Source organism: Zonotrichia albicollis, chromosome 3, assembly GCF_047830755.1.
Source record: "Zonotrichia albicollis isolate bZonAlb1 chromosome 3, bZonAlb1.hap1, whole genome shotgun sequence".
Classification (NCBI taxonomy): Eukaryota; Metazoa; Chordata; class Aves; order Passeriformes; family Passerellidae; genus Zonotrichia; species Zonotrichia albicollis.
Window position 1 is genome coordinate 76,518,968 of NC_133821.1, and position 26,603 is coordinate 76,545,570.

At 37.5% G+C, this 26,603-nt stretch overlaps 1 protein-coding gene across 2 annotated transcripts; it reads left to right on the forward strand.

Annotated features, from left to right (window-relative positions):
- Positions 1–26,603, forward strand: GOPC (golgi associated PDZ and coiled-coil motif containing). Of its 2 annotated transcripts, XM_074537928.1 has the most exons (9): positions 1–442; positions 13,105–13,269; positions 15,533–15,556; positions 18,880–19,055; positions 19,328–19,493; positions 20,724–20,819; positions 21,588–21,752; positions 22,450–22,630; positions 23,152–26,603. In XM_074537928.1, exons 1-9 carry the CDS (start codon positions 164–166, stop codon positions 23,268–23,270), a joined length of 1,371 nt encoding a protein of 456 aa, XP_074394029.1. In that variant the 5' UTR covers positions 1–163; the 3' UTR covers positions 23,271–26,603. The 2 variants fall into 2 exon arrangements, with proteins under 2 accessions (XP_074394029.1, XP_074394028.1); XM_074537927.1 differs by lacking the exon at positions 15,533–15,556 and having other exon boundaries at positions 27–442.

A 26,603-nucleotide genomic window follows, 5' to 3' on the forward strand; every position in this document is an offset into this window, starting at 1 on the left:
CCTGCCACACCAGCAGGCGGCCCCGCGGCCGGCGCGCACGCGCGTGCCCGCGCTCCCTGCGTGGCTGCCCCGGGAGCGGGGCTGGGGGCGCGTCCGGCGGCAGCGGCGGCGGGAGCGGGATCGGCAGCGGGCGAGCAGCGCTGTGAGGGGAGCGGGCGGCAGCATGTCGGCGGCGGGCGGTGGTCCCTGCGGCCCGGGCGCGGCCGGCCCGGCCTCGGCGGCGGCGGCGGGCGGCGGAGTGTCCATGTTCCGCTGGCTGGAGGTGCTGGAGAAGGAGTTCGACAAGGCGTTCGTGGACGTGGACCTGCTGCTGGGCGAGATCGACCCCGACCAGGCCGACATCACGTACGAGGGGCGGCAGAAGATGACGAGCCTGAGCTCGTGCTTCGCCCAGCTGTGCCACAAGGCTCAGACCGTGTCCCAGATCAACCACAAGCTGGAGGTGAGGAGCCGCCGTGGCCCCGGGCGGGCCGGGCCGGGGGCGCATCCCGGGCGTGCCGCGGTGGCCGGGCCCTGCCCCGGGACAGAGGGGGCTCCCCCGGGGCTCCTCCTGCTCCTTCCCTGCCCCGAGCAGCTGAGCGAGATTCACCAGGCCCCGCGTTTTAGGATTCGGGCCTGGCCACGGCCGTCCTCCCTCTGGGTTTGGTAATTCCAGCTGTGGCATGGGGCGGTGCGTGCCTGAGGAGTTCTGTGTGATGTTGAAAGCAGGAATTTTGGGCAACAGATGCTGCTGGCTGATCTTTGCAGTGAGTCAGGAGGAGAGGACAGAGTCTTAAGTTGCACCAGGGGAGGATTAGGTTGGACATTAGGAAGAAGTTCTTCACAGCAAGGCTGGTTAGACATTGAAATGTGCTGTCGAGGGTGGTGATGGAGTCACCGTCCCTGCAGGTCTGTAAAGGAAAGGCTTAGTCTAGTTACCGTGGTGGTGTTTGGTCACAGGTTGAGCTTGATGATCCCAGAGTTCTTTCCCAGCCTAATTTATTCCTAGATTCTGTGGATTTGGAAAGACTTATAAAGAAAGGACAAAGGCAAGATCGAGGTGCTTAAAGCTGAGAGTCAGTAGTCAAAAAGAGGACATTGTTCCTCCTTAAAAGTAAAGGAAACAGAAAAGTGGATTGGGCATGGACTTTGACAGGTCCTCTTGTTCCTTCACACTTCAAAGCAGATCAAATAGCTCTCTGCCAAGCTTAGTAACTGAAAATAATAGCAGAGGTCGCACATTCTGTGAGGAGAAGAATAACTGGCCTTCCTCTTGGAAGGTTTTCTTCATGCCTGATACAGAGTTTCAGACAGGCTGGGAGAAAAGAAGCCAGAGCCAAGTTATCTGGTCCTGATGCTGCTGAGAGGCAGGGCTGAAAAGTCCTTTGGCCTGTGAAAGACCTGGAGTGCTCTGGAAGGAGATTCTGGAGAACTTCATGGTCATTTTGTATCTACCCAACCCGAGTGTCTTTGGTTTAGTAGGTATTATTTGTGGTGTCCTCAGCAGGTGTGAATGTGAGCTGCCCTCTTGTCTTTTAACTGCAATTAGAAGGCTTTCAATGTTTCTTCCTCAGTTACCTTTTTCCTGGATTAAAGCCTTCCATTTTCTTCATTGTCTCTTGTAGGCCATACTTTTTAGACTTCTATTGCTTGTTCTTTGAACTTGTAAGGGTATAGCAGTAAGAGGAGAAATTCTGAGACACCGTGAAAATATGGGCTTTGTAAGAGCTTCAATAGACAGAATTCCCTTCTTTCAGTCCTTTGTGTTACTCTTATTACAATAAAAGAATCTTAAAGCCTTCAAGCAGTAACCTGTTCTTCTGAAGGTGTGTCTTTCAGTAGGAAGTAAGTAGATTGCCTTTGGTTTTATTCAGATTTCTTCCTGGTATGAAGACACTGTTATGCAAAAGAACCCATGGAATTTTACAGAGGAGCAGGATTTTTCAGAGTAGAACAAAGATCTCGTTAAACTAGGAATTTTTTTCATGTAAGTTTTTTTCCCACCAGAATGCTTACTGTAGTGATGTTTATGTTCCTCTGTGTGTTTATGTTGATGTGTTGTCTTATATGTTTCAGTGTTGAGGTGAGATATATATTTTTATGTATATGCACACATATACACTACCAACCTATAAAGTGAATAAATTACAGGTGTAGTAAAATGAGATTTTTGAGTTTACTGTAGATAATCAGAATTTATTGCATATTGCACAGGCATGGTGGGTTGTTGTGTGCAGGCCTGTAAACCAAGTGAGTTGTCAGGTTATTTAGGAGAATAGATTTCTTTGAAAGATTGTTTCAAGCTTAAATAATTTGAATGGAAATGATATAACTCAGATCCTGAAAGGTTTTTTCTATCTAATTAAAATCATCTGCAGCACCTAAAAAACTGAAGATCTGTGCCTGAATCTCTTATGAATATAAGAGCAAAGGAGCCCAGTTAGCAGTTGTTAATAATTAGCATTATTTTTGTGTATGCTTGAGGTAATTGTTTGATAAAAATGTTACTGATAATCTAGAGTGAGTGCTTTGGAAGTGAATAAAAAGTGTTACTTTGTAAAGTATTTTTATTGCTGTGAGTAGTATCAGGCCTCATACATACAGAAGAGTTTTTATCTCTCAAATAGACCTTTAGAAGACTTTAGTATTGCCTTGAAGGTTGTTAATTTTAGGACCTCATATTTATTGGCGTCATAAACTTGAAATGAGAGCTGCCATTTAAAACCTCCAAAAGATGGAGCTGCTCTGTTGAGAATGAGTGTCTTGTCTTGCGTGCACAGATTTCTCGTCAGAAGCCCCAGTGACCAATATGAAGAGTACAGTTACATATTTTGAAAGAAATCACTAACATCAGTACTGGCATTTAGGATGTGATTGGTGGTTTTACTTCTTTTTTATAATGTGAGTTACTGCACTTCATGTAACTTCTAAGATTGCAAGCATTTGTTAATAACTTACCATTGTAACTTTATACTGTTTTACATTTTAATACAAAGCTTTTGTCGCAGTCACAAAAAATGTCTTCTGTAATAGTTTACTTGGGTACACTTATTCAAGCCAATAAATTAGATCCATCTTGAGAAATACTAAAATAGTACAAATAAATCCTTTATTTGGATTAAAATAATACTTGGACTGAATCTAAGCTTGTCTAAGCTTACTCCTGCAGCTGCATTTGACTGGACTTGTCTCTCTGAATAAGTGATTTTATTTCATAAAATAGAACAACAAACAACAAAAAGTTATGAATATCGTTCTGTTGTTTGTGGATATCATTTCCTTAACCAAAACTGTTGACTTTTATTATAATATTGCAGGCAAGAATAAAATGCAGTTCAGACTTTGGTTTATCCACTTTATCAGCTTAATACACGTTCTCTGATTGGTACAATCGTTCTTAAGAGGCACAGCTTGGGGTCTGGTGGATGGAAGCTCCTGCTGTAGGACTTGCCAAAAAGATTGTTGCCATCTTGCTGTATATGTACTGCTAGAGAGAGGAGTCTAGGTAAAATATTATATGGATAGTGAAAGAGGTGTTCCAGGAAGACAGTAGTTTCCCAGGAGGCAGCTATGTTGGCAGTTCTGGGCCAGGTTATTTTTAGAAGGAGCCTGAAGGTATTTCAGATGCACAGGGGATGTATGCAAATAAATTTACTTGTGCTTAGCATGGTGAAAGTATATAAATCTACTACTGTGCTAATAATATTTTCAGTCTTAAATTAAACTAATGATATGTTGGGGGGAGGATTTGTTTTCATAATTTTCCTGCTGGTCACAGTAGGGCAGAGTTGAATTAAGTAGCTTGTCAAAGAGGAGGAAAAAAAGGTGTTTGGCAATACAAGCCACTGTCTTTTCTGAGATCAGCCTCATTTCATTGTGAACAAATGGAGAAGTGTATCTTGTTAGTAGGATAGCAGGGGCCTGGGTCTTTTGGAACTGGTGACAGACATTTTGAAGCAGATTTTTTGTGCTTCTCTGTTGGAAAGCCATATAAATCAGCAGATGCATGCTGGTGGTCAGTGTGTGAGATTTTAGAAAATGTTTAACTGAGAAGCAGTTCATAGGTTGGTTTTTTTTGTTCCTGTTTGACTGTCACTTGACTATGACATTGTCTAAATGTCCATTTTAAAAAATAAGAGTTCTATGTATCTGCAGTTTTGTAGAAATAAAAGAAGTAGGTCAATGTGCCAGTGAAAACTGAGCTTTGCTTTAACTCTGGCACTTTGACTGCCAATATGATTCTGCAATTTTAAATGAACAAGCTAGAAAGGAATGTTTGGTGGAGCACACCCTGGATCTTGGCAGATGTGCTAAGGCTGTGTATATGCTAAAACTGAGGAAACCATGTATGTCTAAGAAGTTAGATGTAGTTTTGTGTCTGTGATTAAGTTGGATCAGCATGTTTAGAGGAATGTGGTTCTATAAGCTGAATTCTTCTGTAAGTAACTTGTAACCTATTCAGTTAAAACATGCAGAATGATGTGGGTAATATGAAGATGTATAGGTAAAAAAAAACCAACTGCAAACTGGTAAAGCTAAATGTAGGTGCCTTTATGTGTATGGTGACTTTCCATAGGCATGCAAGTCCATTTATGGGACACACTGCAGAGGTGCAGTCCTGCTCTGTTGTTTGGCACTACTTTAATCAAGGTAGGACCAGACACATTCTTAGGAAGGTCTGTCTGGTGGTTTGTGGTTTTTTTGCCACTTTTCTTTATTTTGTAGTGAGAAATGCACTTGTTGAAGACCTAGATATTTTTTTGTCCATGTGAGGTGTGTATATACATACATACAGAATAGTTGCAGTAGCTTATTTACTTTTTTCAAATGTCATTAATATTTCCAGTAGTTACTAAGGTATTATTTTATTAATTGGACTTGTAATACTTTTTCTCTTTTGAATTAGAAATCTGTTGGTACTAGATAGAGTATATTTTTTTGAAATATCAGTGGAGTGAGATTTGGTCCAGCTAGTTTGATATCCTAAAATTTGAGCATTTTTCACATATTCAGGAAATATAGATTTACATGCATTTTTTCAGTCAGCTTATATACTAAGTTGTCATTAGTGTGATACATATGACTTCTATCAGAATCATTATGCCCTTTCTAATTACAATTATGCCCATTTAATTAATCCAAATATTAATTAATATTTTCCTGTATCAGAAGCCTATATACTTCTATACAAATTTAACTAGCCTAATTAATTTTCAGTCTGTATGTGGTAAAGTGTTTTCCTTTTCTGTCTCATTTGTTGGGAGCTACCAAAGGGAAAGTGAGAGGAAAGCAATATATTAGTTTATATTTCTTACTTTTTTTTACTGATTTATATTGCATAGGTAGTACAGATTTCATAATAAAACTATCAATATAACTTCTAAGAACAGATTTGTGTCTTCTGATAAGCAACTAGAAGCATGAGCAACCTGACAGAAATAGTCATTGTGAGGCAGTCAGAAATTTGTCCCTGTCAGCAAAATTAAAAAAAAAAAGTTATTTGTTCTTCTGTAAGTCGGTGCAAACAGAATAAAACAGTCAAGCACAAAATAAAACAGTAGCAAGAAACAGTAGCCAGCATTTAAATGGTAGAGGTGAAAAACATCAGTCACAGGTGTAAAAATGTTGGTGGATGTATCCATTTATGTAAATGGAAACCGAATTTTTAAGATGTGGTATTATTATTTATCCTTTGGTTGTAGGGTGGAAAAGTGTGCAAATAATTGAATGTCCAGAATGGTCTTCAGCAGAGAAGATAAAAAATTGGGAGTGTTGCTTTGCATCCTTTTAATTTGCTGGCCCTGAATGTTTTGTCAGGACTAGAATAGAACCTGAGAAATGGAGCAACTCATTTGTCTTATGTCCTTTATCTTCTATATGGGACATAATAAAAGTGGATTAAATTAATTTATGATTCATTTGTGTCTTCAGTATCATGCACTGCATTTTTACCAAGACTACTTACATAGCTACACTACCATACTGTTTATTTAGGGAGTCATTAGTCATAAATTTTGTTGTTCATGTTCTTATTAGCCACATGATAAAGACTGTTTTGTTAAATTCAGCATTAGCTAAAAATTGAAGTCACAAAGGTCCTTTTTGGGGTCACAGTAATAATGAAATAAAGGCTTTTAATGTAATCTAGTAATCTGTCAGTATAGTCTTTTCCAATACTATCTTGAAACATTTTCTTCTTTGACAAGTGGTAAGCACTGTGGTGAAGTTGGGGGTTTTCATAAAAATATGGTTTCCAAGTGTATCATCTATTCAGAAACTCATTTTGTGCAGTGCTGTCACATTGTTTTGCTTTGCAGGGAGCACCATGAGATTAAACAGGGCTCTGCTCTGTTCCATGGTTTCTCATTCAGAGCAGTCCATTAAACTTAATGGGGTTGTGTGACAAATTGCAGCAAATGCTGCTCAGTAGGCAGGAAAAATTGAATAGTCAAGACTGAGGAAGAGCGGAGTGTTCTTGTCTTTTGGAGAGCTGTTGGCAAAGTGGTGAAGTGATGCTGGTGAGATAATGGAGACAATCCTTTCCTCAAGGAATTAGACAATTGTAATAATTAAGAGTTCTGGCTACTTCACATCAAGGGGCTGATGCTGGGGGAGCCCATGAACACGTGGCAGTGTATGGGCTGTGCAGGCCAGGCTCTGGTGTTGTTGTTGTGTATCTGGTGTCTGAGTGTGCATCTGCACGCTGCAGCAGCTGCTGCATGCTCTGAAAAACTGTTTTCTCTCCTGCACTGGTGTAATTTTATGGAAACACTAAGGAATATTGATTTCATTGTTTGTAAAGCATGATTAAAGATTTTTATTTTTACCTAAGTTTGCCTTTAAATGTTGTTTCTGTCTTTAAAAAAATGCCTCCAGAATGAAATGATAAGCAAATATGCTAGTGTCATATCTTGATATTTATACTGCTTTTTTGTGCATGTGCTGGGACAGGAGCCACAGAGTAATTGCAGCATTGCAGTGTGCTCTGTTGTGTTTCATGGTCCTGGGTCCTGCAGCCTTTAAATCAGAAGGTTAATAGTCCTGATCAGGAGTGAAATGTTGAAATACATAAATGCATATGTTGGTAAACTTTATGGAGTCTAGTATAAATTACATAACGACATGCTGCTGAGGAAATAAAGCACCTCATAAACTTGATTTGTCTGTGAATTTTGTTTTGGTCCCATAGCATGATACATAAGGACCTGTCCTTTACAATTAGCTGTGAAATACATACATGTACACCAGAGGAGTTTTGTTAGTAACAGAATCAATGGAGCTTGGAAACCTCGTGATTTGTGGGGAATGGAAGTGTTGAGCACTTTTTCAAGTCACTAAGACCTTCTGATTCAGGCAGTTCCTGTTCTCTTGGATGGTCTAGGAGTTTCCACATCACAGCATCCTTTCCTTTGCCTTTTCATCCCTACATTTTTTTGGATAGTTGGCTGGACATGAGACAGCAGCTCAGTCTTTAGCTCAGAACTGCACGTGTGCTCTCTGTACACCAGGATGTCAGCTTCTGTCTCTGTGAGGATTAAACAAATTAGCTAAAGATTTGGGTCTTCTCACTTCTCCCTCTGAAAGGGCACTAATCTGTCACTCTTTCCTACTAGCAGCTGTTTAGTGTAAAAGTTGTGTGTTGTAGGAACTTTATTCATACACACCTTTCCCCCTTTAATAGATTCATTTGTATTTTGAAAATTCAATTCAAATCAACGGGGAAGGAGGGTGAAATAGGGAGAAATGTAGACATATAGATAAAAAGATAGCACTAGATGGCCCTATTTAGGTAACTAAAAAATTCTGAAATGAACTCCTAGCTTCTGGCAATCAGAGATTATATGGTGGGAAAAAAAGTCTTTAGAAAAACAGTTTTCAGACTTTATGATTTTAAAAGGCTTGGCATACGAATGAATAAGGTGTATGCTAAAGACCTGAAATCAAACAAAAGCTAAATGCATTTCATAAATGCTTGGCTTATGACTTCTAGTCCCTTGAGGCTGCTAATGGGTTCTTTCTATCTATCTAGCTTCCCTTCACTGAAAAATCTGAGTTTTCTACTGTGTTTGAATTATGTCTAGACCTTTTTTGAGCTAGAAATTCATATACCAAGAAGTGCATTAATTACACTTGACTTGATTCTGGTCTTCCTCTCATTTTTATTTGCTGAATAATGTGGTGAATAATGCCACTGTCTTGCCCTAGTAGTGTGCAGGCCTGTGACCCAGCTTCCCAGTTCAGCATGGCTCCACTTTTGAGTGTTCATGTCTGGGCAATGTGGAAGCCAAAGATGTTTTTTTATACCTATTAGCTCAAATGCAACTCTTGTCCATATTGCAGAAGTTACTGCAATGATAGCTCAGAAAATGAAAAAGCTTTTCCCAAAGCTAAACCCGTTGTTGTTACTTTATCTAATGATGCCATCTCTGTGTTTGCCCCGACCGCCCTGCTGCTGCTTTCCCTATCAGTAGTGGAGGTTGTTTCCTGTTACCATGGTGTGCAAGTCACCATCATCCCACTTTGTGAAGTTTTCTCAGTTTCTGTGTGTTTCCCCTCGTGCTCTAGATCTTCAGGGATTGCACTATTGCCATCTTCTAGTGCCTCATTCAAGCAGTGATGCTTCTGAGCAGTCACACGTAACTTGTGGTTTTAGCATCTGTCTGCTTCCTGTTGTGCACTTCTATACAAAAATACCCAGCTGTGTTTGTACTTCTGTTACATTTATTCATCCTTCCTTGATGTATTTACACTTCAGGCTGGTCAGGGCAAGATCTATGTTCTTGTTTTTTACAATATATAAATTTAGTATAAGATCTTTGAGTATGTCTCTGAGATCTAATAGAAATAAACTATTTTTGGTTAGTGATTCTAGCTATTCTGTTAGAGTAACTAGATGTCACTAATGTCACTTTTCTGTGAAAAATGTACAGATGAGAGTTCAGATCATCATATGAAAAATATTATATAAATTGATTGGAAGAGATTTAAATACTAATATTTTGTTCTAAGACTTATGATGAAAAACACTAGTTAAGACTTTAAAAACTCCATGAATATAAATGCAATTAACCCTTGCATTTTAGAGTACATTTATTTTTTTGCCAGCTTAAAATACATATTCATTGTAAGATAATGTAGCAAACTCAATTTTTTGATAATTTGTAACTGCGTGAACAGGCAATAAGAACTCTTGATTAAAACTAGGACATTGTATGCATTCTTTTGCCTAGAGGTTTTTAAATTTTTTTTTAATTTTTGACATGTTCTGTGGAAGAAGTATTAATGCCATGCTTTCTCGATTGCTTAATGCCATGATTTCTCTTTTATGTCCTATGGGAATAAAAAGAGTAGTTTACAAATTCTTGAATTATTTCTGTTGAGAAATAGCTGTAAGACCTTTGAGAAATACAAAACACCTGGTAAATGGCAAAATATGTCCCAAAATTGAGTAAATATTTGATTAGCTTTTTAAAACTATTTTTCTGGTATCATCTGGATGTTAGATTGTGCGGAAGATAAATGCTGAGTTTTGCTGTGTGGTGAATTTGACCAAGATCTCCATTTTACTTGAATTGTGGAATTTAGAAATAGCCCGTGGTGCTAATCTGAAGCAGTAGATTGATGTCCTGCCTGCTTGATTCATGTAGGTGTAGGTTTTCATGATAAATGCTGCTTCCATGACCCCGGTCTGGTGGTGCTGTTTGCTGTGCCTTGGCTGGAGCAGAGGCACAAAGGAGGGAGCAGAGGAAGCTCAGGTGTAACCTTGCAGCGTGGTGCTCGCTGGTGAGTGGCAATTGCTGATCTGCACGGTTGTGTCCTGCCCAGAAGGGTTCCTTTTTGGCTGAATCAGCAAGTTACGGTTAAGAGAAGATTATGAAAGTGAAGCACTACCTTCTCTCCAGCCTCTGCCTCTCGTTGTTCCCTGTTCAAAGTTTCTGTTCCGTTTTTGTTGTTTGGTGGCTCTTCCTGAACTACCTAACCATGAAGCTCAGTGGTGTCCTGTGGCTGGATGTTTGTGACTTCTGCCCCCAGCTGACTTCTCTGCAAATTCTAGGGTGGTTGCAGGTGACCACCAAAATACATGGCATCTCTCTTTGACAGTCTTGTGGGAGAGTGCATCCAAATTAAAGGATTAGTACAGTTGCTTGTGCAGCATTAGTTTATCTTTGTGTTTATCCTATTATGTTTATAGAAATTGGAATATAATATTATCTGACACCATCATTTTCAGCAGAGCCCTTTCCTCATGCAGTGAATGGTGCTCTGGGAAGGAATAGCTTTACTGATAGTCCTTGTAGGTACTCATGATTTCATCTGCTATCTCTGCCCCATCCCTGGTTTTTACTGCGTAGCTTCCAAAATCGATGATAGAGAGGTTGAATTTCCAACAGTCTTTTCATATGTTTTCTTTATAACTAATTGAGGGAACTTGGATAAAAAATGGTGGTAGTAAAAGTAACGTAAAGGAAAATTAAGTGAGCTGGCCAAGCTGAGAATGGCAGAACTTCTGTGAAGTAATGTAAAGATTTGTCAACCTTCATAGAAGTAGATCACAGGATATGAAAGTAGCTGCTTGTGTTTGCATTTTGATGTGAATCCTGTGCCTGCATCAGTTCCTGGGGATGGATTTGTGACTTTTCATAATGTGGAAACAGATTAATTCCATTATATATGCTCTTATCATTTCTCATTTTGCTTTTTTTCATTCTGTGCTTTTTATTTATTTAGGCCTTACAGTAACTGGAGGGAGGTGAGAGGAAAGATGGGAGAGGGACTTTTTACAAGAGCATGTAGTGACAGAGCGAGGGGAAGTGGTTTCAAACAGAGAGTACATTTAGATTAGATCATAGGGAAAAATTCTTTATTGTGAGGGTGGTGATGCACTGGAACAGGTTGTCTGGAGTGCCCCATTCCTGGAAGTGTTCAGGGCCAGGTTGGATGGAGCTCTGAGCAACCTGGTCTAGTGCAAGGTGTCCCTGTCCATAGCAGGGGGGTTGGAACCAGGTCTTTAAGGTCCCTGTCAACCCAGGCCATTCTGTGATTCAATGATTTGAATATAAGGATTTGACAGTCTTTTTTTGATACTTTTGGGGCATCATTCACCCTGCAAAGCTGGTAGCTATCATTCTTGCTGCTTTGTTATTTGCACAGGGAAATAAATTTGGGGTTTTTTTCCCCACCAGAACTCCAATTGCCATTCTCTATTAGGTGAGGCTGGACAATATTAAATTGGTCTAATTTAGCTGTTTTGCCGCTTCACTGTTCTACAGGTCTTTTGAATCAGAGTAGATGAGAGAGCATGTGTGTGTGTGTATAAAAAAGCAATAAAAGTATGTCAGCTGTTAGAAAGGAGTAAGACAGTAGTGGTCTTACTTTTTTAAAACTAGGCTTAATATATGCAGTATGTAATAATAACAAAATATTGTTATTATGTGAAATTGTGGCTGGGTCAAACTGAGCCTTCATTATTAAGGACTTTGTTATCTGCTGTGTACAGTATCATCAACTTGTATGCTGGTGATATTTTCATTTGCTGTGTTAGTTTAGGTGTGTGTCTGCTTTTGTTAGAAGGTGGGTAAACCACAGCAGAGACTTTAACTGTGGCTGGTCACTGGGGCAATGCAGCTTTGTAAGTAACTCATTTCTCTGAAAGTATTTGGCTTTGTAGTATTTCAAATATCATCTTACTGTAAAAGGCAATTTCTGCTTTAGACTTCTTGCAAGGGTTTGCAAATTTTTCAAGGTTTTTTTTGCTATTCTGGCCGTTGGAAGCTGAAAAATGCATGCAGCTCCTTTTTTTTTGGCAAAAAGTAAGTGCTGGCCTGATCTGCTGAGGCTGTTCCTCAAGGGACAGGGGGAGGTTGTTCTGTTGTGTTCAGTCCCAGAGATGTGGGACTAAAGGGCAGAGCCAAGAGGCAGGAGGGGAGATTGTTCTTCTTGGCAGCTGCACGCTGCCGGTTGGCTCGATCCATCTCATCAATTGCACCCTTGGTGCTCTGAATCACCTCTGGAGGTTCCTACTTGTCTCTGAGTCTGGAAGCTGGAGAAGCTGTCCATCTAAACCATGTGCCTGAAGTTAGACCCAGTAAATCCTCCCCTCTGATAGTCAAATCCTTCCTGCTTTTTTTTCATTAACTGATGCAGATGTTTTATACTGAGTTGCCTTGCAACTTGAGTTTCACTGTTATGGTGTTGTTAAAATACCTAAAATACCCTGCTTTAATATGAGGGGGGATTTTTTAAGAATTAGTCATTTTTCATTTTGGTCTTTAGTTCCAAATCTTTTGGATGCAAAAACTTACTCTGGGAATTTACCTAAAAATCCCCTGAAATCGTATTCTGTGTTTTTTTTGGCAAGTAGTAGCTTTAAAGCTTATCTAAATGTAGCTTATCTTATAAAATGCTACTTGAACTTAGATAATAAGTAACTTTGTAAACATGTTAGTATTTGTTCTTTCATTACAGATTTCTGCTTTGTAACATGCAACCTCACATGAAAACTGTTTTTAAAATGTTTCAAAACCACTTTTTTCAATAGTTAATAGCTTTTTCTTGTTTTCTACATATACATTTTAGGGGCATTTCATGACTTCTGGTTTACTCAACTAATTTGCTATTTCAGTTAAACTCTGAAATACATTCAGTTGAAAATAGACCATCTGTAAATAGGATTATTTGACTTCAGCATTGAATAAATAATTGTAATTTTACTTTGAGCCTTTTTATTCAGTAAGATTTAAAAATTTTACAGTTTAAAATTGTGTTTACATTGCTAGGGGTGTAAATCCTACAAAGATTTAATGCCATTGCCTTGTATTGGAGTGAACATCAGCATCACATGCCATTGTCTGCATGAAGGAAAGCTTAGCTTTGTTACTCTTGGCAATATGGTCATTTGATGCTGGTTCTATGGCTGCATGAATTTTGTGGCAAGCTGGGGAGAAAATCCTGCAAATGACCGAGTGTTAAAGCTGGGCTTCAGAGGAATGGGTGATATCAGGAATTCTTAACCTGCATTCCACCAGGTGCAGCATCCCTGTACCAGCAAATGCTGTTATGTGTCACAGTTCTGGTGACCCCATTTAATCCTTGCTCTCATTACTGTGATGGATTGTATCTTCACAGGCACAGCTGGTGGATCTGAAGTCTGAGCTGACAGAAACACAGGCAGAGAAAGCAGTGTTGGAAAAGGAAGTGCACGATCAGCTTTTGCAGCTCCATGCTGTTCAGCTTCAGCTGCATGCCAAGACTGGCCAGAATGTTGACTCTGGGGCTATTAAGGCAAAACTGGTGAGTAGAGCAACTTGAATGTGGGATTATATTAATCTTCTTCCTCTCCTGGCTTCCAAGTTCTGCCTTGGAAGGTGTGAATAAGCTGACTACAAATTCTCATGTTAAGAATATTAACTTTTTTTCTTTTCATAACACTTATCGCTGGTTGTTAGCAACCATTAAAAATAAGATGAATAATGTCAAAAAAAAGAGTAAGGATTTAAGTTTTTTTGTAAATAAACCATTTTTAGTGGTTTCTGAAAGTAAAAAAAAAGAAAATGTTTTTGTGATTTATAAAGCTTTTCTGAAGACTGAAATTGCAAAAGATAATAGAAGTCTGTAGTAGAAGCACTCAGTAGACGCGATGTTTTTTCAAAACTCAGACCTTTGCAAAGCCCACCAAAAGTTAACAGCAATTAATCTGTACAGTTAGTTGGCATTGACTGATAGCCTGGGCATAGTCTGCCTTGTTACTAGCCACTGCACAAATTCAGGCTCTACTACTATGGCTTTGTAAATGAAACAAAAGTAGAGCAGCGTTGTGTGCGTGTGATTTCTGGCTGTTGGTATGAATCAAAGTCTATCTCTGACTTTCTAAAATTGCTTCACAGTTTGGTTGCAAATACCTACTGCCAATATATGTGGAACATTAGATTAGTCACTTTGCTATTTTGTCCCATTAATTAATGTGCAATCAAACACAGTGGTATACTATAAGTTTTAAAGGATGCCTAGGCTAATCACTGAGCAACAGGAGTCTTCCAAATTCTTTGTGTTTCAGATTCAAAAGCTGTAATTGATTAGAGCTGTCATCCTAGGGCTACATGCAGTATAAGAGTATTTTCTGGATTGTCCACACATAATTTATTCTCTACTAAATCATGGCTACACTATGGTGAAGTTTATTTAGAGCTCTAAATAATTCTCGTGGCTTTAGTTAAATATTTAGTTAAATAGTTTATGCATTAGTTAAATATCACCAGCGTTTTGTAAGTGTCAGACTGCAGGTTTACACTGAGAAAATTTTAAGTTAACACATCACTGTGAGTGGTTTTGGTCCCCAGATTTTCTTAATTCAACTTAAATTCTGACTAACACACAGAATAATACTTTTAAGGATTTTGTTTCTTGTTACCTTGTTATAAATGATTTCTAGCAATAGATTAAATTTCCATGCTATTGACAGCAGTCTTCTTCCCACAGGTGACAATAAATGCATTTTATATACATTGGTTGAGTTTTATCTGTGTTTATAACATTTATAACTTTATAACAGCTTAGCTTGATATTCTCTACATAATTTCCTTTAGTTTTTCCTTTTTTAAATATGAGGACTAGTGATTTGAGTTTGTTTTACTTTGCCTTTAGGGAATTCATAACTTTAAACTGTTCTAGATAAAAAAAGCTATAAAATTTTGTGAAGCTGGAACAGGCAAAAATGAGGCCGCTTTAATGACAATAAAATGGGACCTCTGATGTTTGGGTAAATGAAACTGTTGTGCTGACCTTCTGGCAGTCAGAAGGTCTCTGAGGGCAAAGAAGAACTGTGTCAACAGAATGTGCAATGGGGAAATAAAGCTCAATTAATTAACTTCCTCCTTTCTTGAGGGACAGACACTCTTATTTTATATGTAGATTCTTAGCATAAATGTATACTCTGTAATCTGTAAAACTGTGCACAGTGGTGAACTAGGACATTTTAAAATTTTTAGATTGCTAAGCAGTTGATAATTGTGTAGTTTGGGCCAAGTCCATTTTTAGGAGTGGGGAATCTTCTTAGTGCAATCATAATAACTCTTTGTGAGAGTATGAAGTTGCCTGGTTGAATTTATCTTTGTATTTTTGCACTTGATGCCTTTTCTTGATTCTTCTGCCTGTCCTTTATGTCCCTCTTGTAACTCATATTATGATGTTCTTTCTGAAAGAAAAAAAATCTATTACGTGTATAGTGTTATATTACAGAATGGATTTTCTGTGATTCTTTCATGTATATTGCATTATTTTGCCATTTACAGAGATTCTTGGTATTTTAGGAGAAAGTGTTGTTTTCAATACTACACTAAGGTTAAGTTTTTATAAGATTTTTAATAAATTTCACTACAAAATACCAAAATTGTTGCTAAATAGAATTGTAGCAGTGTGCTTGTTCTATATACCATCTAATCAAATATACAGTTTGCTGGTGAAGTCCTTTTGGACTAAGTAATTTATGTTATTGCATTTTCTTGAAGTTCCTGCTGCCTGTTTCTCTAACTATGGAACTCTTTTCTTCTGTCTTAAGTCTGTCCTTTCTGTGGATGAAATGGTAAGTATGCTGATTGCCATTTTTTTTTATGTTCAAGCAGTGCTTTTGTTTTGTGCAACAGACTGTATATATGTTGGCCTCAGAAACTGGCAAAACAGATCTGGCTTGTTCCTTCATCCCAACAGTTGGCAAGAGACTGTGTAAAGAATTTCCTTTGCATTTTAATTTTTCTTTTCTAGATGTGGTGCTCTTTTTCCTAATTCTGTGTGTATTCTGTTTATTATTGCTGCAGCTAGTTTGGGATGATATCTGGCAACTTGACATTCTGAAAGATTGTTCTGGCAGTATCTCAAAAACTGCTAAGATGTTATACAGTTGCTAAAGTATAAACACTGTACACTTCTATGAGTGTGATATGAAGTCTTTTGATGTTGTAGTTTAAAAAATCATGTCAGCTTCTCCTGTTTCCCCCTTATTTTTATCATGGGCATGACTTAATATGGTTTACTGGCTGATGTAACAGCCAAAAGCATATGAGCTCAATAATACATAGATATAAACAAAAAGTGAAGCAAACTTGACTTTTATTTTTTCACAGTGATAGACTTGAAAGATTTTTAACCAGCTTTTCTACTTTTATTATGTTACATGCTTCGTTATCATTACTCAGTATTTGGTTTTCTGAAAAGCCACAGAATAGCTGGTAACTGTAAGCTTTAGTCTTCAACCTTGCTGTAACTTTTCTTTTTATATTACCAACAGAAAATCCATTTTCTGTTTTTACAGCCTGTGCCCTACCATGAACACTAGAAAGCATGGAACTATTCTCTAACTTAACTTCCTTGATTTCTTTTAACAGTTTTGAGACTTTTGTCGAATCTTTTGACAGTCATTCAAAACAGTACATGCTTTTTCAGGATATCTTCAGAAATTCTGTATTGCAAACCTTTTAATATTTTTTTATTTATTTCATGTGGTGATCAGTTGGAGAGTCCATAGAAGGTTGGTTTCTGGGTGTAATTTTGCACCTCTGTCACAAAAGAGTAATCATAGTAATGGAGAAAATAGGAAGAGAACACTTTAATGAGATTGCATTTCCCTTGTATTTTTGTATTTTAGGTGTAACATTTAAAATGCATTACTAAAAGTGATTCTATGTAGAAGTGTATCATTTGGCTTCCTCTTTAAATTAAATGACAAACCAAATTCAAAGAAAATCAATGCACAACCTGAGTCTGGATGAGGGTGTTTAAGCGTTATATAAAGCTTAAAGCTTTATATAAAGTTTAAACTTTATGTAAATACTGTAAAATGTGCTGCTTGAAATTCGCTGGTGTAATCAAGAATCTTTGATCACTTCAGCAGTTCACTTATCTGAGGGAGGTTGGCATATGCCTATCTTAAATTCTAGTCTTTGTCTTTTTATATTTGTCAAATAGTTAGTATTCTAAAAGTGGACAAACAGGGAGCCTATACTGCTGTTTAGATCACCTTAATGCAATATTGACAACAGGAACAGAGCTAACAGGAACTCTGTTTTTGTATACAGACGTGTTAGCTGCTGTAAAACAGATGTTAAGTTCTGAACTGTGACCCTTCTTACTCCTCAAGTGTGTGGCAGAGACAGCATAGCATGATAGCCCAAGACCAAAATAATAATAGAAAGAACTGGTATAATCTTAGAAGCTTCTGTTCTGAAATGTAGATTAGTCAAAATTCTTGGCTTAGATGTGATCCTGCAGTTCAGAAAGAGATTTGCTGTGGAGTCATTTGCACAAGACAACCCCAGCCCAAAGGCCAGAGGCCAGAAGTGGCTTTGTGTGCCATGTTTTCTAACATGCCTGTGGAGCCAAACTTGATTTGAAGGTGCGTCATCCTGGGAATGGCAGAAAGTGAAATGCCAGTGATTTCAGGCAATCCTTGAGCTGCTCCTCCTGAGCACTGTGCTAGCCAGGCACTCTGAATTTGGTAGACTCAAAGTCATCTATGAATTTGATTGACTCTACTGCCTCCCTCATCTGTTAAATACTTTTATCAGTTTAGAAGAACAAAGGTACACACACATATGTGTGTACCACATACCAAATTCAGAAGTGACTTTCTGGCAAAGTCAGTAAATGCTTTCATATATCTATTGTGAAAATAATTCTGTTTGGAAGGACCAATTTTGTGTAGTTTATCAAATGTGGTGATATCGACCATATTAGTGGTTTTGTATCCAGGTTTGGAATAGTGAATAGCATGTGCACAATTTGATAACAGATTTGTCTTGCCAGTTCTGTAAACTTTTATATCTGTCCTGTTGCTTCTTTAATAGAACATCCTGGTTTTATTTGTTTAACAATGTAATTGGTACAGGTACAAAGAACAGGGTTTTTTGGTACTCCAGGTGTCTTCAGAAATGCATGATGGTGAACTTAGTTTTTATTGCTGTTTCAGTTGATGGCCAGTTTTGAAAGGAAACAATATTAGACCCTGTGTCTTTGCTATTTCCCTAGTTAATGGTGGGGGTTTTCCCCCACTTTGTAAACGGCATGCAGAGCAAGATATAAAAGATACGTGTTATCAAGCATGCTCTCCTTAAAGTAGATTTTGTAGATTAGCGATCTTAATTCCTTTTGCACCAGTACACTGGGTATTAGAAAAGGTAATGACCATGCAGTTTGTGTACATTTGGGATGTAACAGTGTGGGACTAATTTATATTTCCATAATTTCTTTTTCAGGGGGTGAAGCACAGGGTGATAGCTTGCTTAAAGTATGGTTTTAGTGTGGGTTTTGATTTTGTTTTGTTTGGTTGTTGTTTGGGGTTTTTTTCAACAGAGCTATTACACACTAATTTTCTTCTAGTTTTGTCAGGGTGTCATTTTCATGTGTAGAATCCTTGGCTTTATTTGTGTGGTCTTCAGACTCTAATCTGGAAATGTCTCTGGCTAGACATTTCTTGGTTGTTTGCATGAAAATAATTGTCATTTTAAGGACATATGGGCTTAGGTTTCCATGTCATCATCATCATAATAAAAGAGTTTAGTTAAATTGAAATATTTAATAGCTTCGTGGTTACTCTTTAATTTTGAAAATAGTATTGCTTAACTTTTAAATTCCTATTTGCAAGACAAGAAAATATAAAGATGATATTTAGGGTATTTAAATTTTGCCACTGTTCTGTAGGATACTATGCAAACCACTAGCTGTAGTGCCAGAGTCCCTGCTTTGTTTTTTGTTTGTTTGTTTGTTTTTTTTAATTTCTTTCCTGCATGCATGTCTTGTACACAGGAAAATAATTTCAGATTGTGTGTGTAGAAACAGTAAGTGTTCTTTTATTATTAACTTGGATAAAAGCTTTTTAATATTCTTTTCTTTCTTTTTTTTGTCATTTTAAAGGAGAGAGAACTTGAAGCTAACAAGAAGGAGAAAGTCAAAGAAGCTCAACTGGAAGCTGAGGTGAAGTTGCTGAGGAAGGAGAATGAAGCCCTCCGTAGACATATAGCTGTGCTTCAGGCTGAGGTTTATGGAGCAAGATTGGCAGCCAAGTATTTAGATAAGGAGCTGGCTGGAAGGTATGTGAAGTCAATCCATGTCCCCTAGCATAAGATGTTTGTTGTTGTTTTTCCTTCCTTTGCATCCCCAGAGGCAGGTACAAGGTTAAGACTAAGGAGGAAAAGCCTCGCATTTCCAGTTAATTAACAAAAGGAAGAGTAAAAATCCCCAGGGTTCTTGTGCCAGTTTGCTGCATGCTCATGTGCTGTAGGCTGATGAGATGTATGAGTCCTGCTGTGCATTGCTTTTCCTGTGGTAATGCAGCATTGTTGTACTCTGTGTCACTGTGTAGGGTGCAGCAGATTCAGTTACTGGGCCGGGATATGAAGGGTCCTGCTCACGACAAGCTGTGGAACCAGCTGGAGGCAGAAATTCACCTTCACCGCCACAAAACCGTCATTCGAGCTTGCCGCGGCCGGAACGACCTCAAACGACCAATGCAAGCACCACCAGGACATGTAAGTTGGAAAGATGAGCCATTCCTCCATGATTTCCAGACATGAGTTACCTCTTCAGCTTTGTGATTGTTTTCACTTCAGTGTTGTGTTTTTTTCAAATGTTACTTGTAAGTATGTTGTCCTTTTCTATGCTGAAGCACAGTTCTGTGCTGAATAGTATATTCCCTCTAAATGACCATGGAAGATGATGCAATTCCTTTGACTTACCTAGGAACACTCACTCCTTTTGAAAACTGGGCCTCTGATATAAATATATGTATTTATGTGTATAAATACAACTTGAAAGCAGAATTTTGTAACCTAGGTTTCAAAAAGTGGATCTAACTTATTTACAAAAACCAAGAATAAGTTTTTTAGCATTAAACTGAAATTTATTTTAATTTCTTTTCTTAAAAGGCCATAATTGTCACTTTGTAAAAGAATTATTTGTGGGCTGGTTTTTTTCCTCCTAAAGGTACCTTTTAAAACAAAACCTTTAAACAGCATTTCACTATGGATATCTTTGGTAAAACTCACCCAACATGGGACATGTCCTGTTAATTACCCCAGTGTTCAGTACAGAAAATCAGACATTTTGAGCAAGGTGCATTGCTTTGATCTGTTCTAAATACCTTAGTTGGTCAGATGGGTCTTACTGCTTATGTTGCTAATTGCATGTAAAACACTGATGGACAAATACATGTGTTTGTGATTTTAAAGGTATGCATAATGGCATCAGTGACTTAACAAAAAGAAAAAAACAAACCTTGGTTTATTTAGTCTCTCTTTTAGATTTGTATTCAATGGCTTTTGGTGTGGTTTATTTTTATTACAATAAAAATAAACTCGAGCAAGCAACCTCTTCCTTGGGAGTATATTACATCATCTCCTGTCATTTGGTTACTTTTAAGATGAGTTTACATCATATAACACTTCAGCAGTGATCAGCACTTCTTCATGTGGTCCCTTATGTGGCTGGTTTCCTTCTTTTGAAGTTCAGTTCTGTGTTGTGCGCTAATCAGCAGTGGAGTAATTTAAATAATTATTCTCATCAGGGGTACATAATGAGGAATCTTTTCTGATTTCACTCCCTTTCTGTAAAATGGCAAGTTTGTCTTGCCTAGAGCTAGTCTAAAACTCTCTTGCTCAGAGTGCTGCCTGTATATAATTATAAAAACCAAAATGCTGAAATGCATCCATTTTTGGTTCACACATTTATGTTTGTGCTATGTTTGTTTTTTATCAAACTAGGATCCTGATGCCTTAAAGAAGAGTCAAGGTGTTGGCCCAATCAGAAAAGTTTTGCTAGTTAAAGAAGACCATGAAGGACTAGGAATTTCAATCACAGTAAATATTTGCATTTATTTTCTATGACAAAGACACAGCAATTCAAGTTTGCATTCCTACTTCTGTAAAATCCATGGATCAGTAAATGTGTGGTTAGAACAAATGAAAAAAACATACACAAATCCATAACTATGGTCATAGAACTTCAAGACCCATTTTGATAGATTAGGAAATAGATAATTGCTACTTTATTAAACCTAAGATTTTTATTTATGTGTAGGATATAGACACTTTAGGCAGGTGTGATTCCTGGTGTAAATATTTAGAAGAGCAGAGACAATCTGAGACCCGACTTCCAACACTTAGCTGTTGTGATTATAATTTTTTTTTAAATACCTGTATTGGCACCTCTCACCTAACAAAATCTGTGTAAACTTTTTAGAACAAATTTGGAAAATTTTGACTGCTAGACTTTTATTCTGAATATGAATACTGTTTCTTGCAAGTCAATATGGAGCCTGATATGCTTTTTTAAATGAGATTTTGTGGTTTTCATGAGTTTATATATGATTTTATAGTTTTATTAGTATTCAGAATTGCGTGCTTTGACTTTGAGTACATATTCGAAATTTTCCATTCTTCTTTGGGGAGAAGAATTAAGGGAAACAGCTCATGCATGCTTAAACATTAGTTGTTTGAAGAATGATTTCTAATTTTCTAAAATAGAAGTTGAAGTGAGCACTTTAGGAGCTACTATCAGAATGTCAATTTTATATTAAAAGGCACCTCAGTTAATTAAAATCTGCCTTTTTTTTTTTTTTTTAATAGGGTGGCAAGGAGCATGGTGTTCCAATACTGATCTCTGAAATCCATCCTGGGCAGCCTGCTGATCGATGTGGAGGACTGCATGTTGGTGATGCTATTCTGGCAGTAAATGGAGTTAATTTAAGAGATGCCAAGCATAAAGAAGCTGTAACTATTCTTTCCCAACAGGTCAGTTTGGACCTGTTATCCATAGGCACAACTAGGTGCTTCCTGTGTTCTGCCTGTTGAATTACCTTGAATTTTAGTGTTTCCTGTTAAATTGTGTGTAATGCTAAGATACAGTGATTCTTGAGGCTCTATCACCTTGCACTTAATCCTCTTATGTTTTGCAATTTAAGGAGAAAACTGCTGGGTCAGTTAAACATATATTGGCTAATCATTAATCAGTAAGGCTGATGAAAATCAATTTATTACATTGCCCCACAGAAATAACTATTTAGTGATATATGCTTTACTCTTACGACTGAACAGCTCCAGCCAAACAATGTTTCTCATGTGCTTTGTGGTCTAGAATCTTCTTCCTGATTTGCATCCCATTTTCTGACAATTAACATGTGTGCCTAATTTATCAGAAAACTTCCTCTTTAGAAATCACTGTTTGAAATGTACTGACATATAAGAAATATGGGTAGTTTTAGTAAAGCTTAGCTGTAGAGCTGTTCTACTTTAGTCAGTAAAAACTTAACTCAGATACCTATCCAAAATATTCAACATGATTGAATCAGCATCAACTTAATTGAATTTACAGAAATGTGTTCACAACAGTAAGATATACTTATTTTACTAACCTAGTTCAACTTGGTAATCCTGCTGGGTAGCTGTGCAGGATACACAAAGTAAATTTGTATTTTTGGCTACATTTTAGAGAGGTGAAATCGAATTTGAAGTAGTGTACGTTGCTCCAGAAGTTGATTCGGATGATGAAAACGTAGAATATGAGGATGAGAGTGGGCACCGTTACCGTTTATATCTTGATGAATTGGAAGAAGGTGCAAATTCAGGTTCTAATAGGAAAGATGCAAGTGTGGATGTCAAACCCTCACAAGGTAAGCCTTCTAAATGTGTTACCTGCAGTTTAATTCTGAAGTCTCAATATGCAAACCAGTTTCTGGAAAATACTTTTTTATATTCGTTGTAAAATTAATCTGCTGTCAGTTCAATTAACCTACTAATAGACTGTCAGTTCATCTGGTTGGTCCCTCAATGTTTGGCCTGGTTTACTTAGATACAACTGAATTAACTGAATTAACTTATGAACTTTTTTTCTTGGTCATCTTTTCCCAAAGGCTGAAATTCAAATTTATTCTTATCTTTTCCTACCTCTGACTAGGAGTTGTTAATTTCCCTTAACACTTCATGCTGGTGACTTTTTCAGATACATTTTTTAAATTAGAAAAGCAAAGAAACAGTTCCTGTTTTCCTGCCATGCTCCGTTCTGCTAAAAACCTGTCAGCTTTAATTTTAGTAGTCATTTCAGGAAACATTCCAGTTTTTGAAACAAGGATCACTGATCTGTCCTCCCCAAGATTGCTTCTTTCCTTAAATCAATTTTCTTTTTAACTTGCAGTGTTTGATAAGAAGCCAAGTATTGATGGACATGAAAATGGAGACCTGGGGAATTCAGTTGAAGCTTCTTTAGAAGACACTGCACCCAAATTAGCCTGTTCTGCTGAGTCTTTATCTTAAAAACTATCAAAAAAAAAAAAAAGGCAAAGCCTGGACTGATCCCATCTTTGGGAACAATTGATAATCAATATTGACTGCTTGAAGTTGCATATACTAGTATAGGTTGTAAAAGGATGATTAAATGTCAAAAGGAACTGTATTACTGTTGCCTGGAAAAAAGGCGGTTACCTCAGGGCTTCATTGTGAGCAATTCTCAATGTGGAAAACTGTCTTTTGCGTGACACACAGTAGTTACCGAACACACAGCATGTGAAATGAATTTCTTTTAATAATAAAAGAGTAGTCCCACCAAAGAGTGGGATTTTTAAAGTGGATAACCTCAGTACGTTCCACTTTTAATCTCATTGATGTCCCTTAGGAAGCAGAATAATGAGTGACAGGCCTAATTTTGACCCTTGGATGTTTTCAAGGGACAACTAACGTTCAGTTTGGTGTGACACATGCTTTAGCCCATGACAGATGGAGGGGACACTTGTTCCATTGCATCCATGTGTTTTGTATTTAGGATTTTTGAACTGTAACTTTAAAGAACACTTTTTTTTCCCCTCGGAATAGTAAAGGTGAAAGTTTTTATTTGAGCAAAGACTATCAAAACCCACATAAGCAGTGGAGTGCTTGCTAATCATGATCGTTCAGCCCATGGTAATTTTATGAGTGAGGTTTTTGGATTTGTTGTTTTTATTTAAATTCACCACCATTTGTTCCATTTGAAACCTGCTCCAAAAGTAGTTAAAGAGAGTAGTATGGGGTTTTAATAGTGAAGTTAGTTGAAAAATTATAATTAATGTGAGCCCTTTGGTATTTTTTTCTGAGCATCATCAATTTAGTGTTTGTTTTTAAATGGATATGGTTCCTGCTATTGCAGAGTTGTTTGAATTGGTCATTGTTAGCTTGACCTTATGAAATGATGAGTGCTTTTGATGGGTACTGGACATACTCATTTCACATTAAAATAATCCTTAAAGAAGTAGAAGTTGAGTGCACAGTACTTTACAGGAGGTTCTCAGAGTCATACGGTGCCTGGCCCTATCTGTGTTATGTTATGGCAGTCCTATTAACTTATAATTGTCTTACTGTTGAAGCAAAATGTTACTCCCTTTGTGAGAGCAGTGTATCTTAAAATAGTTTTTAATTGGTGTGCATCTAAAGGCCTCTGGCATGTCTGCACGTGGGGAGGTTGAGGCTGGTGTCTCGAGCAGTTTCTCGTGCTCCATTTGCAGCTCTCTCGCTGAAGTTCAGCACACTCCCCAGACAAGCTCTACGTTGTCTTCGCACTTACTATTTCAGCATGCAGTGCCATCTTTCCTGTTCACTGCTCTGCAGGCTGTTGAACTGTAACATGAAATAGTTTTGTACATTGAAAGTGGAACTAATGTGAAAAGATATCTTTGCAAGTGTTAACTGTGTAGGATATAAATACATAAGAAAAAACCTCAAAGGCCTTTAGAGTAATGTCAATTAATCTTATGTTCTAAGTTATGATGTAGAACACAGTTACCTTGTCTCTCCTAGGAGCGCTATATATATTTATATGTTTATAGAAAAAGCCTAAAAATGTATATACTTTATTCAAAGATTTTGCTATTTATAAATCCCTTAACTTCGCTATTTACACGATCATTTTGTGTGTGTGTGTGTGTGTGTGTGCATGAGCTTCACTTACTCAGTGGAGTAACGTTATTTGGTTCATTTTTTATACTAGTGTTTGTCGTACAGCATACTGTTGAAGGTTTTTAAAATAGTCAAGGCTGTACAGTTTTCACCGAACAGAAACTAGTATTTAAAAATAAAGCTGTGTGAAGAAGAAACAGGTCCCCAGGCATGTTTCTTTTTCTGAAGCTTCAGAAACTTGAGGACACATTGGCTGTGTGTTAGCAGATGAATCCACTGCCAGAACTTTTGCATCCAGATTTGTGTTTTTCCCACAGCTACTCAAGCAGAGTGCACTCTGAAACTGTCTGTGGCCTGGAAGACATAATGTCCTCTCTGTCAGGAAGAGACAGTTGAAAGCTAAGTTGTGGTCATCTTGTCTTTGAAAGTCATTGTTGTGTGGAATCTTCCTGCTGTTCTTAGAAATTAGACTTGTCCAACTGGTCTTGTAACTTTTTTAAAAGACATTCAGTTTTCCTGTACAGTTTCCCTTAATTTGAGGGAAAGGTGAAATTTTTTATTTATTTTTTTCTTCCTTACTTCATGGCACACTGTATTTTCTGTTCAATGCATTTGATCAGTTTTAGCCTGAAGTGGAAGAATGTTTCTAGAGTTACTTTCCTAACATTCCTCATCTGCCAGTTTCATGTGATGCTGTGTGCTCTCTTCTTCATCTGCTAGACCTTTCTCTGCTCTTCTTTATTTTTATCTCTGTACGAGATCAACAGAAGGAACAATTGCTGAGGAAGAGGACTGGGAGTAGACATATCAGGTAGCAGTAAATTATCACCAGATTTCCTTCCCAGCAGTTTTTGTAATCTTTATTTAGGAAGCTGTGGATGGGAGGATTCCTCTCAGACACTACAGTCTGTACTTGTTACCACCTGATTTAACATACTGGTTTATTTGCAATCGTACTGAAATGCTTAGAGATTAATATTTAAACTGAGAAAAGTTTTGCAAGTTGAGATTTCCAGATTCAATGGACAAATGTCTATTCTCCCCTTTGTCAGTAACTGGAAGACTCAGTCCTGCTGATTCCCAGAGGCTTAAGGAGTTAGACTTGGAAGAATTTCTGAGGAAAGTCAGTGTTCAGACTTAATTTTTATTTTTTAAAGTGTAAAACAGTTTACTTGCGTGTGTATATATATTTTTACTTAAAAAAATAATATTCTAAAGATAATTTTTCAATTTTTTTGGTATATAATTCCTTTCCTATTAAAATCTTCAGTAAGACAATTGTATTTTAAGCTAAAGGTGGACAGTGTTTGTTGGCATCTGGGACCAATGTTAATTAAAAGCATGTAAGATAAGGAAAGTGCTTTACGGCAATAAATTTAACTCTGATCAAAGGTTGTATGTGGTATTTCCTTTGTAGATGTGTATTCTTGGCAGTGAAGAGGGTTTCTATCCATCTCAATATATGTTAATCCACAGCTGTATCAAACAAAATACAGATATTTATTGTATTTGTTCAAACATAATTACATTATGGGTTACTCTCATTTCTGTAGCAGATAGAGCATTTTGCAAAACATGTATACACCTAGCTAAGCTGTATATAATATATTTTTATTAGACTGTAAATAAACATACTCTTCTGCATAGCAGTGATTTCTGCACCTAATTCAGAGTTGTATTTCATTTTCTTCTCTTTTTGTACATAATAAAGACACAACGATG

Bases quoted from the DNA above. Each gene is read 5' to 3' on its own strand.
- GOPC (XM_074537928.1), top strand. From the start codon at position 164: ATGTCGGCGGCGGGCGGTGGTCCCTGCGGCCCGGGCGCGGCCGGCCCG. The intron at 19,494-20,723 runs GTAAGTTGGAAA...TTATCAAACTAG, and splicing joins TGCAAGCACCACCAGGACAT to GATCCTGATGCCTTAAAGAA. The intron at 21,753-22,449 runs GTCAGTTTGGAC...GCTACATTTTAG, and splicing joins TAACTATTCTTTCCCAACAG to AGAGGTGAAATCGAATTTGA.